Below are 18299 nucleotides of genomic sequence, written 5' to 3' on the forward strand. Positions count from 1 at the left end.
AGCGCTATACCATCCAAGCATTGGGCAGCAGGGAAGCGTTCAGCTGTTCCTGCCGCCCTCGAAGGAGAAAGCAGCGACTGAGGGGTGTCCAGTAAAAGTTTGAGAGCTGCTGGTTTTGAACCATCCTGATGTAATTTGAAAAGGCTGTTGTAATAAATAATGTAATCTCCTTTGCAGGCAAGGATAAAAGCAAAGGCAATAGCTATAAACACATTTTTGCCAAAGAATGGATACAGACCTCTGGATATGAACCTCTACACGCAGCAGCGTTACACAACGTCCTTTTACTTACCTCCAGTATACAGTCCCCATCAGCAGTTCCCACTGTACAGCTTAATTGGCCCACAGACCTGGCCAGCCACACACAGTTACCTTGACCCTTCATTGGTAAGTCACTTGATTAGTTGCTTTCTTTTCAAAGTTGATATTACTCACCTATGAAGTCTTGAGGTGCAGGAAGGATACATATCCTGAAGAGGGGAGTTTAAGATACTGATTCTTCTTGAAAAACAGTTTTTCAAAATTCTTACTGTGGTAGCAAAGATTAATTATTTGAAAATTGCATCTGGTCTTGGACTGCAATGTGATTCTCTTCTTAACCTTTTAGTTTTTGAGGCAGTTCTTCAGTAAAGGTTATTAATTAAACATTAAATCTTTATTGAAGACTTTTTAGTAATGGTTAAAAGCCTCTTTAGAAAATAGATCTTCAGAATATGTGTGCAAATACTAGAAAAAGCAATTCTGATATGTATTCAAACTTAATGGAATCAGATCAAGATACTAAGTTATCCTTATTTATAAAACTTATATATTTATATAAAAGCAGGAAAATAAGTTTTAGGTTAACGTGCCGAATTACCCTATTCGGCATGTTCTTAAAGCAAAATATTTTCTGTGCAAAAGTAACATTTTTTTGGCAATAACAGATAAAATTACCTTTCCTGATAAAAAATAATTCACTTTTAAATAGCTTGATTTTTAAAAGTTTCCTTAAAGGGGCTGTTGATAAGCCTTATAGCTACTGTGGTAGCAGGAAGTCCTTATATTCTGCAATGGTGGATCTGCGGCATCCTGCAATGCTGCTTCCGTCTTGTCCATTGTGACAGTCCCATCAGAATGACATTGGCCCCTTCTAATCTGCCTTTGTTATCCTACAAAAACTAATATGAATATAGTTTTCTGTAATGGCTGGGAAACTAAGGTTTGCCTCTGTGGAACCTCCTTCTCCCCTCTGTGAATGCCTCTTTGCTTGCAGCTAAAAGAAACCAGGGTAGCAACGCTCAAAATTAGAAGCTTTTTAGAAGTCTCTTTTGGCAGAGGATTAAAGTGTCCTTGAACAAACTTGAATAAACTTCCTGTGTACCAAACAGCAAGCTAATTAAAAAGTTGGTGTGCTAAACACTTCACACAGAGGGAAGGCAGCCAGAGCCTGGCGGGGAAGGCTTTTTAAGGGGGATGAAGAATGCAGAGATTAGGTAGCAGAGTGAACAATGTTATTCCAGGAGAAAACCACCTTATTAAGCAGCACTGAATGTGATTCTTCCTCTAGATAAACTAAGACTGTCTGTTGCCTGGCCTTGCTGTGGGACAGTGAGGTAGCTGGATGGCAGCAGTGTAGAAGACGTAGATTAATTGGCCACAGGTTTGAGCACAGTGTAGTGTGTATCTGCCTTATGTCATCCTGGAACTTCTTGTATTCCAGAAAGCTTAGAAGTCCTGTCCTCTGGGGGAAGACATTACAAGGTTGCCAGCATTAAAGATCTCATACCTTTCTGAGTAAAAACAGAAAATTAACTGGCGGAGCTTTGCCTTCAGCTGCGTCGCAGTATATTGTCATGGGCTGGCTGTATTTTGTGTGCATGAGTGTAGTCTGTTTCTTGAACCTTTTATGTGAAGAGCTACATTTGAATAGAAATTAGTTGAGAGCAGGGACCACGAGGAACAATGACACAGGAGTAATTTTCATGAGACAGGGTTGCCGTTTGCACGTAGAGACGTGTGTGCAAATATAGGAGAAGTTTCCTCTTCTGCTTTGGCATAAATGCTAACAGTGCTTTGTCTCGTCTCTAGTTCGAGATTAAATACACTCAGTAGTGTGGGCATATGGTTTTATTTCAGAAACTAGGATATGGCAGCACATGTTCTGAAAATTCTGAAACTAGCTACTTCTTCATCATGTACTTAATAGTATTTGAGGAAGGATATAGTTTGTCCTGCTTATGTTTCAAAACAGACATTCCTCCCTCCCTCACTCCCCCAAAAAAGTGAAACAAAACAACAACAACAAACCCAAGTGTACTTCTAATGAGCCAGGTGAGTTCTGTGGAGAGTGCAAATTGATGCTCTCAGTACTATTGGAAAATGAAAATGACGGGTTTTTTTCCTCTAAAAGATCACCCATTCTCATAAATAAGGGAGTGAATATTGCTGGTGTCCCTTTAAGCAATGAGTTAAACTTTTTTCTTTCGTATGTTCAATATATTTATTCAGGTTCTGTAGTTGCTTACTGATTTTGATTGAATGGTAATGAGGAATGCGTTCTTTTTAGGGGGAGATTCACGTATAAACTATAAGAGAAACAATTACAGGCTGTGTGGGTTAGAGACTCTTTGGCAAGGAAGTTTCTCTGTACTCTGAAGTCATGCATAGCATGGTATGAAATAGAAGGAGCATTATTTAACAGCCAAGAATTTTGGCTCATGTCTTTCAATCCTCTTAATGAATTAACAGAACTCGAATGCGTGTAGTTGGCTGTCTTCTCAAAAAAACAATGTTTTGTAAGTTGGTTACAAGGCTCTGGACAACTGCTCTTGCTGTTTGAGCCAATCTTTTAACTACTGCCCTGCATAGAATGACATAAGACACAGGGTTAAGAAGAAATAGTACTCGGTTTGTTTATAATTACAAGCACACAATATATTCTTTAGGTAACACCATTTCCAAATACCGGATTTATCAATGGGTTCACGTCTCCAACCTTCAAACCTGCTGCTTCTCCACTGACCACACTCAGACAGTATCCTCCCAGGAACAGGCAAGTTCTACCATCTTTTAACAATATACACACTACTTTACCATCTGGCATGTGGGGGTTTTAATCTGCTTATTTTAGTAACACCAGCTAACTTGAAAATACTTGTGAAATTGAACCTGGTGCAAGGTTAAGTGAGGCCAAAGGGCAGGTGGTGCTGCTCTTGCTAGCGGACGGACTGTTTGTAAATGGACTGTCTGAAAGCTGAGGATTTGTCTGTCCTGTGGTTTAGAGTATTTAGATGAAATATGCTGAATGATGGCATGTGATCAGCAGGATTATTCATAAAGTATTTCCAACTTCAAGTAGGTTTTAGTAAAGCCATAGGTGAAAACAGACAGTGAAAAGGTTAATTTTGATAATTCACATGACCTGTTAAAATGAATATTTATCACTCTTATAAATGAAATAGGCAATAAAGGACTAAAAATCTTGCTTCTTCTGAATTCTGTGTATAGACTTAGGCTTCAGAAGATATCTCATAGTGCGTATGTTGAAATGACTTTTGAATTTGTAGGAACCCTAGCAAGTCTCATATACGACATACAATACCCAGTGCAGAAAGGGGACCTGGGCTTCTAGACAGTCCCACAATATTCAACTTTTCTGCTGATCGTTTAATCAATGGCGTCAGGAGTCCACAGACACGGCAGCCGGGCCAGAACAGGACACGGATGCAGAACGCTACCACGAGTTACACCAAGAGGGAGGTCGGAACCGGACGGATGGAACAGACCAGCATTGACTCGTCTCCTGGATTAGGCAGAGGAAGGTGAGTGTGCTCTGCAGGTGTCTGCTGAACAACCCGCTATTGTCGCTTCTAAACGACTACTTTTAGAAAAGAGGTATGGAACTGTTGTCTTTACTGTTTTAAACTGAGATTGTCTCTCCTCAAAGCTAACATCTTGGAAAATACTTCAGAGAAAGTCCTAGGTATAGAACAACTGCAAAGTGGGCTCACACAATTCCTTGGCAAATGAAAACCATTAGTGGCAACTGATGAACAATTTGCAGCTGTAAGATCTAATCCTCTATCCTTTCGTTATCTGTTAAAGTTTTTTGCATATAATTTGTTTGATGTGAATGAAGCAGTTCTGCCCATTCTGTTGTTCTGTGGTGTAGATTGTGCACCTGACCCTGTACTAGCAGTGCTCATTGTTAATTTTTTCAGTTGAAAGATCAGATTTTTGCCCAAATTAGACATGTACAAAACAAAGATGATGGATTGGTATGGAGGGAGGAAAAAGGGCTGTGTGCAACTAAGAAAACTATTGTTATGCAGTTTTAAATAAATAACACTTGGGGAGCTGAACATTGGTGGCATCAATATTAATGTGAGAATTTAGCAGGCTTGTCTTTGAATTTTTTAAATACAGTACAATCCTTATAAGTGCTTTATGAAAGTGCTGTGCAGCTTTGTTCAATGATGGCTGTGTTTGTGTCTCCAAGTAAATCACATTTTGAGTGACTTAATGAATTGGAAGATAACTCGAGTCTTGCAGATGATCCTGTATTAGACTTGTATTGTATCATTGCAAAATTAAATAGGGATTTTGTGCAAGGATTGTAATACTTTTCTAAATCTGATTTGCCCAATTGTGTTAGAGCTGGTTGAATGAAAGTATGATTAAGGATATAGGAAACAAGATCGCTCAAACTGTAGACTACAAAAATATACATGAGTAGTCAGTACTTGGATTTATAGTCTGATGTTTTGGTACTGAATGCGATTAAAATATTAAAAGTTAAACACTAAACTTAGAAAATATGTTGCAACTGAGTTAGAATGCATTGCAAATTTTAAACTGCTGCTCGGGGAGACTTTACCTGAAGCAAGACTGGGGAGAAGTGCTGGAAATGTTTTGTAAGGGCTTTACCAGAGCTGAAAATATTTAGCCATCTTTCAAACATTACACAGGAATCAAAATGAAGACTAAAACCTTTACTTTGGATTTTGAAAGGTGTTCTCTAAGCCTTATATGTAACTGGCACTCCAATGCTTTTAATGCAGGAATTATTTGTAACCAGTGTATTCTTATGCTGACTTGGGTAAGATCTGTACCTTTATTTTAATGAGAGCTTGCTATAAATTTTTCCCTAAACAGTTTTTTAATAACCTGTCAAGAATGAAGATGGATGAAAAAGCAATTTGAATTCGTTTCTCCTGTTTTCACCAACTGCCTTCCATTCATTTATAGGCAAGGTTCTAATGACTGCTTTCTCTCCCTTAGGAAAAACTCATATGGCTACCGAAAGAAAAGGGAGGACAAGTTTACAGTGAGTGTTCCTGTTCATATTCATCTATCATAAAAGTAGGGTAACAAGGCAATAGTATGGATATTATGTGGAATAGCAGGTGAGATAAGTGATTGCACAAGCAATTGTTTGTCACAGTTGACCGAAGACAGCAGCTCATTAGTGTCACATGAATTTACTGCATTTGGGTATCAGAGAAGATTGTCCATTAATGCCGAAGTCAGGGAAAAGTGAAAGTTACTCTTTTATAGAAGAATAAAAATTCCATCTTAGTGTTGCTTTGTCAGCATGCCAGTGTTCGTGTTCAGGGAGAGCTAAATAGCTGAAGTCCTACACCTGGTACTTATCGTTGATGTAGACACTGAAGAATGTTTTACTGATCCATGTGTCATAATGAATGTTAGTTTTTCAGTGGCCAGTTTTTCTTAAATGTTTCTACAAGCTCTACTTGGTAAGGGTATACTAATACTATCGAAATATTATAATCTTGGTAAGCTTAAATTTAAGGTAAATACCTAAATATCCTTCAGACTTGAAGAGGATGGGCTAGATATTGTGTAGAAGAAAAAAATGTGGTGGTTTTTTTTTTCTTTTTAGTAGGATTTAAGGTTTGATTTGATAAAAACAGACCCTTATTCATGTCACAATTGCAAAGTAACCCCACTGCATGAGCCATAACACTTTTTTAACAGTCTGGAATCGCCACATTTGTGTGGTTTTTATCTCCTGCTGTTAAGTAGCCTTATGGGACTTCATAAAGGAGCATCAACATTTGGGAAGTATAAAACAAGTGGTTCCTTCCCTTTGGTTGCTTTTAGTTCTTGTCAGGCTTCTCAAAGTTCAGTGAGATCCTGTTATATGTAGGATTCTCAATACTTCTTTCTTTTGCCTTTTCAAAGCTGCTTGAATTTTTAGATTGATGTTCTCCTATCAACATTTTTTTCTGTCTTTGAAAGAACAAGGTACAGATTGGGCAAATAAGCGAATGGCTGCAGTGAAAGGGTTACCTTGGATGCTCTTACTGAGCCAGAGAGGCTCAGCTGATGTTAAAGGTTATTTTGGAATGTAAAACTAGTAGACATGACTTCTTTGGAGACCCAGAGTTCCCTTCTCTCACACCAGGCTTCAGCTGCAGCCTGAATGGAGTGATGACTTTGGATTTTCTTTTTAAAGGAAAAATTAGTGTGCATGCTTGCATGAGAAAGCCTGAAACTTTTTGATAAGATTGTATCTGAGGCTACAGACATAAGCCAATTACTCAACATGTCATAGCAAGTTGACTCGAGAAATTTCATGCAGTTGGCAGCTTAAAATCCCTTTGAGTCCTTCCTGGTCTCAGGAGTTTGTTAATGCTACTTGTTTCTTAATATCTTAGGGCTTTTTAGGATTCATCTTAAAATGTTTGTAACAAATATAAAAGCATTATCTATTGCAGGACTTCAGTCCCCTTTAAGAAATCTTAAGCGCTGTGATTTGAAGAACTGTTTTTTTTTTAAAAAAACGAAGTTGTTCCTCTTGCAGTTTGAGCTGGATAAGTGTCGTGTCTCTCTGTGACCCTTTGACAGGTCAGCTGACTCCTGGTTTGGAGGTTTGCAGCCTCCATTCCTGTAGCGCTCTTAAACTGTTCTGGGGCTCGTGCTGGGTCAGTAGCGCTCCTAGGAGCTGCAGTTTTTCTTGCCTCTCTATTTGTTTCCCTTCTTCCTTCTTGACACATGATTTTCCTGACATAAACTGTAGTTTGTGAAAAGACCTGGAGGGTAGTTTTGTATGCGTTGCCCTTCACGAGAAGGGAGAAAACAGTAAGTAATGCAACACCTTTCTGTCCAGAAGCATTGTTCTCACAGCCGGACCATCTGGGCTGTATCCCTTTAATATTTTCCATTTTGAATAGGAACTGTCTCAACGACTGCTTTGCGTTTGGTATTCTGCAGCAGAGATCATCTTGGCACAGGCCTGTATGCAGTCATGAAACAGTTACTTCTTTGTTTACATGATGTAGATGAAGTTAATGGGTACTTTCAGTTGCAGCATGTTAAAAAAGGAATTCTATTTTTTCAGTTTACCTAGACTTTAGCTTTACAAAGCCTTACAAGCAGTTTCACAGGTGGTCTTTAACTATGGTACTCCTAACTCCCGAACTGCTGTTTGCAGTGCAAAACAATTCTATCTCGCCTATTGATTTTTCCCTAGGACATTGTTTTTCTTCTTTAGATGTAGTTAGAAAAATTCTCCTTGTTTCCAAAATAGTTTTACCATTTATCTTTGCATTTTTATGAAGTGACCATAGAAACTAATGGTAGGTGAAAATTGTCATTGTCTATACTACATGTAAAGTGTGCTGCCTTGCTATTTCTTAATATATCTGAACATGAAATAAGATTTTTGTTGACTCCTGTCTTTCATTCAGAATGTTACCAACATGAATGGGCTATATATTTTCTACGTATTGTGTTATTTAAACCCATCTGTTTATGTCAGTATAAGTGTCCATCCTGAAGGGTCAGCGAGAAGACTTTTCCTATTATACCAGTATCACTAAAGCTTATGTATATGACATTTTTAAGGATTTTTATGCCATCCAATTTTAAAAATAATTAAATATTTTAAGGGCAACAGTGGAAAATTAAAGCATGTATTCCTCAACATTGTGTGGGGCTTTTTGGGAGGCAGGATGAGGGAGGCCCCTCTTGGGCTTTACAGATGTAAAGCAAATGCAAAATACAGTTTAGGGTCCCGTTTTTGTCCTTTCTGTCATCCAGTGTGGTAACCTCAGCGTTTTATTTCTGTTCCAGAGAGGCCAAACGCAGTCTCCACCACCCCCAAAGCCTCCATCTCCTAGCTTTGAATTGGGTTTATCTAGCTTTCCTCCATTACCCGGAGCTGCTGGCAATTTAAAGACCGAAGACCTTTTTGAAAACAGACTGTCCAGTGTGGTAATAGGAACATCAAAAGAAAGAGTGAGTAGCCACTGTTCATTTTTATTGGCAAAACAAAGAATTGCATACCTCTTTTTTCAGGTTTAGTGGCTTATACATAGTAAGAACTTGTGGTTTTACATGGGTCATAAGAAATGCTTTTAAAAATCAGCTCTCAAATCATGTTCTGCTGCCTTCTTCACTTATATTTTAGAATTTGTTGCTTGTTCTCTTTGAAATGGTGTGGAATATGAGCACCAGTATAAGTAGATGTTAGTAACACAGAGTAGAAAATACTCTCTTTGCTGTTCATAATTGCATCAGACTTTTGATAGTCTGAGGTGAAAAATACGTTATAAATTTTCTTCCTGTTTGCAAGTCAGACTTCTGAGTTGTATATAGAACACTTTAAAGCAACAGAGACAAACTTTGAAGTACTGAAATATAAAGAAGCTGCCTATGTAATCTCAGTACACAGGGCATTGTAGCTGGAGCAAGAACTGTTACCAAAACCAGCTGGATCCCAGTGATGGGTTGTCATATTGCTTGTCAAGATAAAAATAACCACTGCTTTCTAGGTGTAGCCAAGATGCAGTTGAAAATTTAATGTTCAGTAGCTGTTCATAGATTTCATTCTTAGAACTGTGTCTACCCTGCCATCTGTGGGTCACAGTATGTTCTTCTCCATCAAGACTCATCTAACCCTGTGCACTAGGGAACAGTCTGTAGGCTTTGGAAGTCTATATTGGCTTTTTTTGCTAGCTCTAGTTTAACGTGTGTTTTCCAAGCTGTATCACAACTGAAGAAGTTAACCCCTGGGTACAGCAGTGCAAAGCAGCCTGATGAAACACCAGATGCCTCTCTAGTGTCTCGTCTCTAAAACCAGTCTATTGGAGAAGTGTTTTCTTCAATGCTAGTGCAGCGGGGTTGGGCAGGGAGGGTATTTGCTGGTGCAGAGGAAACAGCAGGGCATTCTGCACCCCAAGCAGTGGCTGCACAAACAAGCCATCTGTTCTCTCTCCTGCAAGTGGTAACAGGGACAAGTACATTCCAGGGGAGAATGTACCTGCACTTATGGGGAATGTGTAGGACAGTGCCATGATAAGAGCAGTGTTTAACTTACTGTCAGCCGGTACTCCAGATTGTAGTCTGTTCTTGGCCAAGATCTGTTTTTGAAGTATTTTACTTTATTATTTCTGAAGTGGGTTTTGGCTCTCGTATTTCAGGGTTTAAATATAATCCCAGCACTTGCTATTGATACCGCAGCTGAAAACCCATTGCTCCTCCCATTACAAGTCTCGTACTTTCTTTGCACTGTACTTATTGTAAAGAACTTGTGCTTCTCCCCTGTAAGAGGAAGTCTGAGTATCAATCAGGCACTGAGGTTTTATGATAGCGTAATGTGCTGTCACATTGAAAAGCTTCCTTTGATTTCCCAATTTCTTTTTCTGGCTTGCATGAGTTAGTCTGTACCATTGTGTGGAAGAAAGGGATTGCGCTGGCTTTCCTTGTTGGCGTTGATAAGGAGTAAGATAACAGCAGCCGGCTCCAAAGAGCGATTGTGTTCTACTACAAAGGTGTTTGAGTTAACATTAGAATCTTGCCAGTGTGTACAGGCTGCTTTTCACCTTGATCTCAATAATTTTCATGTCACCTGATGCAGAGTTAAAGTGCTGAAGTAGAGTTACACAGTGCTACTCTTGTTTTATAGATGGGCGAGTCCAGTGTACAGACACTGGGCGAACTTAGGGTGTATAATTTCCAGCAGTTGTTATCCAAGCATCATATCTTTATGCTCTTTGTTTTGTGGTGCTCTTCTAGATCTAGTTCTGGGGAATGGCAGGTGTTGACCATCCCACATTTTCTAACTAAGAAGCTGCAGTGCTGTCAGATTGGGGCTGAGTGTTTTGGTCTAAGAACAGCACTGGCATGTCTGCTTGACTTGACGCTATTCACACTTAACCATGTACCTACAAGATTTGATGAACTTGGGCAGGAATGCTCAGCAAGTTGTAATTTCAAGCCTTTGCACAAACTATTTTAGTGAGTAAAACTATAGAAGCTGTTGTTTTACTTCTGAACATCCACCTATGGGTGTTTAGGCTTAGATCTACTGCAACAATCTATTTAAATTTTCTTTAAAACAGCGTCATCAAATACCTTTTTCTAACAGTGCCCACAAATGTGTCATGTTTTATGACCTTGGAGTGGTGGCCGGGCTGGATGAAGGGGGTGATCATCTTATTCCTTCTTTGTTGTGTTTTCCAATTGCTCTCCCTTCTGCTAACCAGGATCTGTTCTGGTTCTGCAGTTAGGTCAGGAGCAATACAAAGAACACAGCACTTTAAAAAGTAAACAAAATGGTTATAAATGTCAGAAGTATGGTTTTCAGAAAACAAAGTCATCTTCCTCTTTTCTTATTTTGTGACAATTTAAATTCATGCCTGCTTCTTGAACCCATTTGACCTTTATCTGGAAGCCAAGTATCACTTGGCACTAGCAGAATCTTTTAAGGGCTATGGAAAAAGCGCCTTGCTTGGTAGCAAATCACGCTATAGCATAAGAAAGAGACTTTTAAATAATGGTCATTATCCTAGTTTTTTTGTTGTTTTGGTTTTTTGTTTTGGTTTGGTTTTTTTAAGGTTAGGTTTAGCTATTGGGATGATGCAGAGTTAGAGCTTTGAAGAGAACAGTCCTTAATGCATAGCTCTAGGAGTCTATGGTTATGTGAACAGGAGCAAACTCTACTTTGTCACCAGCAGGTGCAAAATTTGGAAAGAAGTGATTTTTGTCATCCAGACACATCTGAAGGGGAACTGAACTTCCAGCTTTTTGAGAAGGAGCCACAGTGGAATTTATTTGTCCATGTTTCTAAATAATTGTGAAAGAAAAAGCTTGTTGCAATACATGTATTGGATTCTTCTGTATCTTCCTATCGTTAATTTACCCTGAGAAATCAACTTGTAAACTGTTTCCTGATGGTTTTAATTTTCAGGCAAAGCATATTAATTGTGTATTATGATTGCCCTTCTTTGCCTTTTTTCTTCCTCCTTCAGAACATTAATGTAGATGCAAGTACAAACACTATTCCATCAGGAATTCCTCGAGAGCCTGTGTTGCCAGTTTCTTCTACATTGCCCAGGACATTTGAAAGGTCTCCTTCGCCATCCCAGTCTTCTGAGTAAGCACTTCATCATATGGCTATAATGATTCTACTCTGAATCATATTTGCATTTTCTGTCATCAGAAGGCTAGGTGGAACACTGTAAATAGCTATTAAAGGAAAGATGTTGTATACTGTACTTGTAGTAGAGGTAATAAAGCTTAATTTCTGAACAAAATCATAATAGTGAGTCAGTCTTAATAGTCGTCATTTTTCCAACAAATCTTCACTGTTGTGTTTTAGTCTCTGCGAGTGCTTAGAAGTTTAATACCTTCCTGTCCTGTATTTAGATAGCCTTGAAGTATAGAGAATAAGCCCACAATCCTGTGGGTAGTACTGTTGTCCGTACAGTAAGGAAGGTTTTCAATAAGGCTTTATTTGGAACCTGCAAGTCAAATTGAGGTGTTTGAGTAAGAGGAGTAAGATAACTGAATAACGAAATGCTATCAGAACATCACAAATTACAGGTAGTGTCAAGTGCACATGAATATCTTTTTAAATATTTAATAGCGATTTTAAATGCAATGCTGGTCATAATGTGCTAGGCCAATTATAGCTCTAACTTCTTAGAGTCATACTCAAAGTTTTAGACCCATTGTTAATTAGATAACTCATCTGTCCTGAAGTTTCACTTGTCATGAGCTTTGCTTCCTGTTGGATGCTTACAGGGACTCCAAGGTTGTGGAAAAACCGCAGCGAGAGACACAGAGTACAGAAACGCTTTCTTCTTCCACACTCAGTACTGCATGTAAATCGGTACAAGTCAATGGGGCTGCCACAGTAAGTGACCCTATTACTTCAGTTTCTCTCAATAATTCAGTTTGATGCATTTAACAGAATGTTGCTTCCATTGCAACCCAGTGTTGCTGAATCATGTGAACCCAGCATCCTTAAGTTGCATGTTGGTGGCATCGCGATTACTTGTATGATACAATTAACAGTGCAAAAGTGTGCAAGATAACTTGGTGAATGATGGCTCTTTATATGAATTCCCTTCTTGGTAGTATCCTTGAGGTGGAAGCGTTAGTGCGTATGTTGATACTTAAACCAGAGTATTCATTGTCTTTCAGCCGCTGTGGACTTTTGCTTGAATCAGGAGTATTTTGCCCTGTCACAGTACCCCATTTTTATGTCACACTGTTGCACATTTTACCTTTGTCTTGAACCTTATTGTCTGTGCGGCTTCTGTAAACTTTATACTTGTGCCCTCATCTGCATATTTTAGTGCGGCAGTCTTTTGGGACCAAGACTTTTAACTTTTTTCTTCATAGAAGTAAATGACTTTTTCTCAGGCCGCCTTGTTTAACTGTCTTGTTTGCTTCCAATTTCACAGGAACTGCGAAAACCTAGTTATGCGGAAATTTGCCAGAGAACAACTAAGGATCCTCCTACATTGCAACCCCAGAAAGAACAGAAGCCAAACACTGTAGCATGTGGGAAAGAAGAAAGAAAGCCCACAGAAACAATAGAGAAAAACAGAGAACCTCCTCCTGCAAAGTCCCATCCTGGACAACCCAAAGACCAGAGGAGACAGTCAGGGCGCAGATCGTCCCCTCCAGCTGTTGGCAAACGCGTCAATAAAGAACAGAATACCCCTCCAAAATCTCCTCAGTGAAACCAACACCTGGGAGGGGTTTGAAGAGAGGTCTGCTTCCCACAAATTAAACCCATGTTCCCACTAAGATACCTGAGAATGAGTTGCTGGTTAGGAGCTTGCAGTGATATTAGGCATATAACAATGCCTGTAAGTTATTTTTCTGTGAAATACTTTTTCCCTTCTTGAACAAACATTCTATTTTTTCTGGATATTTCTGGATAGTTGTTCTAAACCTTACATTTAGGTTGGTGCTTAATTGGAGGTGAAGCTTAGTGTGATTATTTTTTTTTTTCAAGATGTAAAATATTTGTCTTTAAACAAATCAACTTTTTATTAAGCCTCTCCGTGGCTGTGTGAGTGCAAGCTCTGTACAGTGAGTTTTTTCTAAACTGTTAAGCAGAAACGTGCTGCTGCAATATTTTTAATAAACTGGTCTGAAAGTACATATCTAAAGTGTCCAAAAGACTGATAACGGCAGCTAGTGTGTAGAGTGCAAGGAAGTAGATATATTTTATTAATTAGTATGTGACCTTGGAGATTTTTTTTTATTGGGCTGCTGTACTAAGTGTCAGCAAATGAACTTGCACTTTTAGGTTAAATAAGTAGTTGTTTCTAGCATTTTTAAAAATTTACTCTTTTTTTGATGTTTTGCACACACACAATGAATCCGATGGAGCACCATAGCAGTCTTTCTGAAATATTTCCTTTTTTGACTTACTGCAAGCAAGTAACCATCTTCTCACTCCAGAATAAAACTGATGTTATAATTTGCAAACACAAAGCACATTGTGAATAGAAAGAATTAAGTCTGTGAGCTTCTCTGGTGGCGAAGCCCGTTAGTGGGTGTTATCAGGAGAAAGCGCCGTCGCCTTCTTGTGATAACCTGAGCTTCCCTGTGCTTGTAAGGGAGTTAACTGAGTCAGCGCTGTATGTTCTGGTGACCCCTGTGCTCTCTGTAGACTTTTGGTTTTGTTTTTTTGTTTAACTCTGCCCCAAGTGCTCTTTGCAAGAGTTCATATCTTAGCCTCGTGTTGACGTCTTCCTGTAACTACAAGCATTGGCATACGGATTTAAATTTTCTCAAGACGTGAGATAATGGTGTTTGTTTTGTGTGGCAGAGGAAGAGATCCCTGATATTTACCTCTGGGATGAGGTTTCTCACACTTATTTACTTTAGAAGTGATGCGCTTTCTGAAGGACAAGGATGCACTAAATTAGCAAGTTTCTAATAAAGTTGAATATAAATTATTTTTGTTTTAAAATGCCTAAAGGTTTTCTTTAAGTGTTTAAACTGCAGGAAGTTCAGACAAAACTCATTCCTGCTGACTATGACAGTACAGTTTATTCCACAAAAATGTTTATTTAAACAACTGATTTTTTTAAAGAGTTATTTCCATCCAATATTTAAAGACTTGAATTTTATTTAAACTTGAAAATGACTTTGCCTTAACTTTTGTACAAGACAGCGTAGAGTTAATGAGGTCTGACCCCGTGGAGGGTTAGCGTGAGTGGGATACAGAATTACTCAGTTACAGTATGTATCTATTGTCACTGGTCTTACTGGGTAAACATACTGTAGTACAGGAACTAGCAGCAGTTTTTGTAATATACCTTAAAGATCTTAAACAGTTGATCTTTTTCAGATTGTTGAAAAACCTGTAAATGCAAATAGTCAATACTGTATTAAATATGTGCACTTGGAAGTGTGTGCTTTGCTTGTACAGTTGTAAATAATCAGAACATATAAAAAAGGTACCCTAAAGAAAAAAATCTGATAAAAATTATTGATATTATAAATGTTGCTGTTGAGCTGGATGTAGATAAACTAAATGTTGTGGTTTGAATATTACTTTAATTTGTTGTTTTTTCTTTTTCTTATTTTATTCTGGTGTGCTGAACTGACTCTGCCTCTTCACTGCAAAAGGGAAATGGAACGAAAGTCTTATCTGAAAGCCCTCAAATGTTTTCTTAAGTCTCTCTAAAAACAAGCGATTTAACCAATTCAGAAGTGTTTTGCGATGTAAATAGACAATTTCAGCAGTCAAACTGTAATTTTAAGACAATAAAATCAAACTTAATTGGAAAAAAAAATTAGACTGCTACAAAGTATACACTGAAGCTTATTTGCCTGCTCTCAAGAATATCAGTGCTTTCCTTAGTGTATGATTCCTAGAACTGTAAAGTAATTATAGAAGTTGACTCCTGATAAATTTCTTATTACAGGCATCAATTGGTAACGAGTTGACCTTTTAAATCCGGCCTGTTGTATGCTGCGGAATTGGGCAAAACCAGGGCACGCTGGAATCCCTTGATATTCCTTGTTTATAAAGCTCACTCTTTGAATGCTGCGGGAGGAGACAGGACTGTGACAACACCACCAAAACTGCTCGCCTAGTTCTGTCCTTTGGATTTTTGACACGCTTCTCCTTTCCCCGGCGGCAGTGAAACCGGTAGCTCGCGCTGTGTATGGTTTGGGCCGGCTGTACGATTTCGTTTTGTTTGTCTGCTGCAAGTGAAGGGCTTGAGCAGCCACCATGGGCTGCCCGGCGGGTCCTCAGGGCTGCCACAGGTGCCCGGTGGGTCCTCACAGCCTCTCAGGCCGCCCTGTGGGACTTGAGGGGACGTGTCTGTTCTTCTCGTGTGCTCTGCTGCCATTCGTGCTGGGTCGAGACGCTGTCACTACTGCCTACCCAGCAACAGTCTGTTGCATCGAAAGTTTCACCTTTCCTCTGATGTGGTTTTTATAGCTTTTTTTTTAAAAAAAAAAAGAAAAAAAAAAAAAAGAAAAAAGTGACACGCCGAGTAGCTGTGTAATATACTACAACTCCTTACTGCATTTTACTTTTATTTCTTCCACTCAATGACAAAATGGAGTTTTCGGAGTAGAGTTGTGAAGTTGCATGCAGACTGTTGCTATGATACCTAGAGAGATTATAATGTGGCTTTTAAAATGAAAAACCTCCCAAAAAGCAGTAGCTGAGTTAAAGACTCAGGGATACAGTAACTGAAATTGGCATTTTTACCTTGTGGGATTGTGTGGTGATGCTTTTCCTTTTGAAAACAAGTCAAAATGGGATCTGAGACTCTTCTTCCAGGATTTAAAAAAAAAATAATAAATAAATAAAAAGGTTGCTTTTAAAACTTGTTGTTTCAGATCAGTCCCCCCTCCATGACACTGTCATCTGGCCACCTCAAAATCTGTGGAATGGTTTTGTTTGGTTGGTGTTGGTTTTTTTTTTTTGCGTTGCTGCATTTATCCGTCAAAGACTGGAGCAGCTGGCACAGCAGGTCCCTGTGGATGCGCTGCAGCGGTGCTGGGCAGCACCGGCCCCTGCGCCCGGGTCGCCTGCTCTGGATCCTCCTACACTAATCGCAGCAGACAATCCCAGATCTCTGAGGAGACCCAGCAGCTGCCGGTTCGTGAAACACAAGTGTAACAGGGGAGCCTTCTTGAGGGTTTTTGTTTTTGTTCTTCTTCCATTAAGACTGGAATCAAGCTTACATGTAAACTATCAGTAATTTAAGTTTCCTTTTGTGTCATAAAATGTAAAACTGTCTAATTTGAAAAAAAAAAATATGTAGGTTATGAAAAATAAAGATTTAGGCACTGTTGAATTCCTGATTTTTTTTAATTAAACCTTTCTTCAGCAGTATTTTTCATTACCTTTTGTCTTTCGCTCCCATTTTTGGAAATTGTATATTTCTAATTTTGGGGAAAAAAAAAACCAACAACTTAGCTTTACTCTCCAGCAGAGCTGTTGTAACCATCACCTCAGGTTCTGTAGCAGCAGCAAGAACGCCAATAACATAACCCAGAAGGCAGCAATATCTATTGCTATTAGGTAACTATGACTGGTTAACTTTAAAACGAAGCTCATGTGATGTTTTGGTTACTAGAGGGTATCTGCATTAGCAGTTTCCTCAAATTACTCAATAAGGTCTTGATTTGGGCTTAAATGTGGGTTTAAAGCTTGGGTTAGCGCTCTGGCTGTGTGGCTCTTCAGTCCATGGGTTGGTTTTGGTTTTGTCTGGTTTTAGAAGTTCTGGTCATGCCCCTAGGGAAGAACAGCTGCTGGGGTGTCCTTCCTCAAAGTAAAAAAATCTATTCTAGAAATACTTGAAACTATTTTTTTTAGGTTTGTCTCTCATTCAACTTTACTGACCAAGTTTAACAAAGAGTGTAAGCATGGAAGTGTTACCAACTCCTGTGTTCTACAAGGATCTGGGGAAGTGTTGCAGTGTTGTTCTTCATGCCGGGTGCTGTGTGAGCTGCTGGCTGCTTCATTTCCCGCACAGTCTGCTTGACAGAGCAACACAGGAGGAGCAGTGCGCGCTGGGGACCGCTGGTTTCCCCGTGTTGGAGAAGCTTGGTGTGTCTGTTACACACATCAATGCTTTGGTGGTGACGTGGGGTACAAGCAGTTGAAGATGACGAGTTTTCACAGCAGCATGGCCTATCCTGTTCTGCACTTGGAACTCAGTTTTCTATTACTTAACGTATAAAAATGCCTAAAAATGTGTCAGCAGTGTTGCTATAATCCTGGTGTGGCTCTTCAGGACCACCCCAGCTTTGGCAGAAATGGGGTATTTATTTGTTCATGCAACAAAATTGAGCAGAGTCCCCATTGTGCTAGTTTTCCCCAATACAAAGTGACGTTTGATGATGGCTGCACTGACGTTCATGTTGAACAAATTGTTTCATTTCCTCATGGGCATGAGAAGAAAGCGCGAATATGGGATATTACATGCAGCTGAGTATCCAGACATTACCTACTGCCACAGAAACTGTCTCATTGCGTTTTGATCCTACGGCTTCTTCAGAATAAGAAAAGATTTAATGAAGTTTAAGTTTTCTAATATGCTTTTACTTCACAAACCTGGAAGTTAAACCATCCTATTCCATTGATTATCATGGCTGGGCTTTCATCAGTGCAACCGCTTAAGTCAGGGAAGTGGAAAGTAACCAAGAAAGGGGTTTGGGAATAGGTGAGAGGCTGTTGTACCATCAGCAGAACGGAGGAAGGCGCAGGAATACGTGGCTGCTGCTCAGACGGGACTGGTGTAGTTGAGCATGGTCCTGGCAGGGGCTAATTACATCCGCTGAAGCCAACTGAGTGCTTGTACCATTAGCCTATGACAGACGGAAAGTAAAAGGTCTTGGCTTGATCAGAGCCTTGCTTGTGCTTATGTGTATGTTGTGTTCTCCCAGCTCAGGTGAATATGGCTCAGCCCATTAAGCTGGCTTGGTCATTTTTGAGCCTGATTTTCACAACGGAAAGAAGGATCTTTTCATTTCTTTAGCCTTTTTGGTTATTCTTGCATACAAGCTATAAATGT

The 18299-nt window shown here is 39.3% G+C and overlaps 1 protein-coding gene across 5 annotated transcripts in view; it reads left to right on the forward strand.

Moving 5' to 3' along the window:
• The window catches only part of LARP4B (La ribonucleoprotein 4B), a 55063-nt gene extending 38486 nt beyond the window's left edge, over nucleotides 1–16577 (forward strand). For 3 of the 5 annotated variants that reach the window (XM_082043977.1, XM_082043978.1, XM_082043974.1), the window contains 8 exons: nucleotides 178–387; nucleotides 2928–3034; nucleotides 3549–3803; nucleotides 5263–5308; nucleotides 8080–8244; nucleotides 11259–11383; nucleotides 12034–12145; nucleotides 12699–16577. In XM_082043977.1, the coding sequence (XP_081900103.1) occupies nucleotides 178–387; nucleotides 2928–3034; nucleotides 3549–3803; nucleotides 5263–5308; nucleotides 8080–8244; nucleotides 11259–11383; nucleotides 12034–12145; nucleotides 12699–12980 (1302 nt within the window). In that variant the 3' untranslated portion in view covers nucleotides 12981–16577. The remainder of the gene's footprint in view (nucleotides 1–177; nucleotides 388–2927; nucleotides 3035–3548; nucleotides 3804–5262; nucleotides 5309–8079; nucleotides 8245–11258; nucleotides 11384–12033; nucleotides 12146–12698) is intronic. The other 2 variants (XM_082043975.1, XM_082043976.1) reach the window with 2 other exon arrangements.
• Nucleotides 16578–18299: the final 1722 nt, after the last annotated feature.

The sequence above is a fragment of the Streptopelia decaocto genome, assembly GCF_964273445.1.
Source record: "Streptopelia decaocto genome assembly, chromosome: 2".
NCBI classification, from domain to species: domain Eukaryota; kingdom Metazoa; phylum Chordata; class Aves; order Columbiformes; family Columbidae; genus Streptopelia; species Streptopelia decaocto.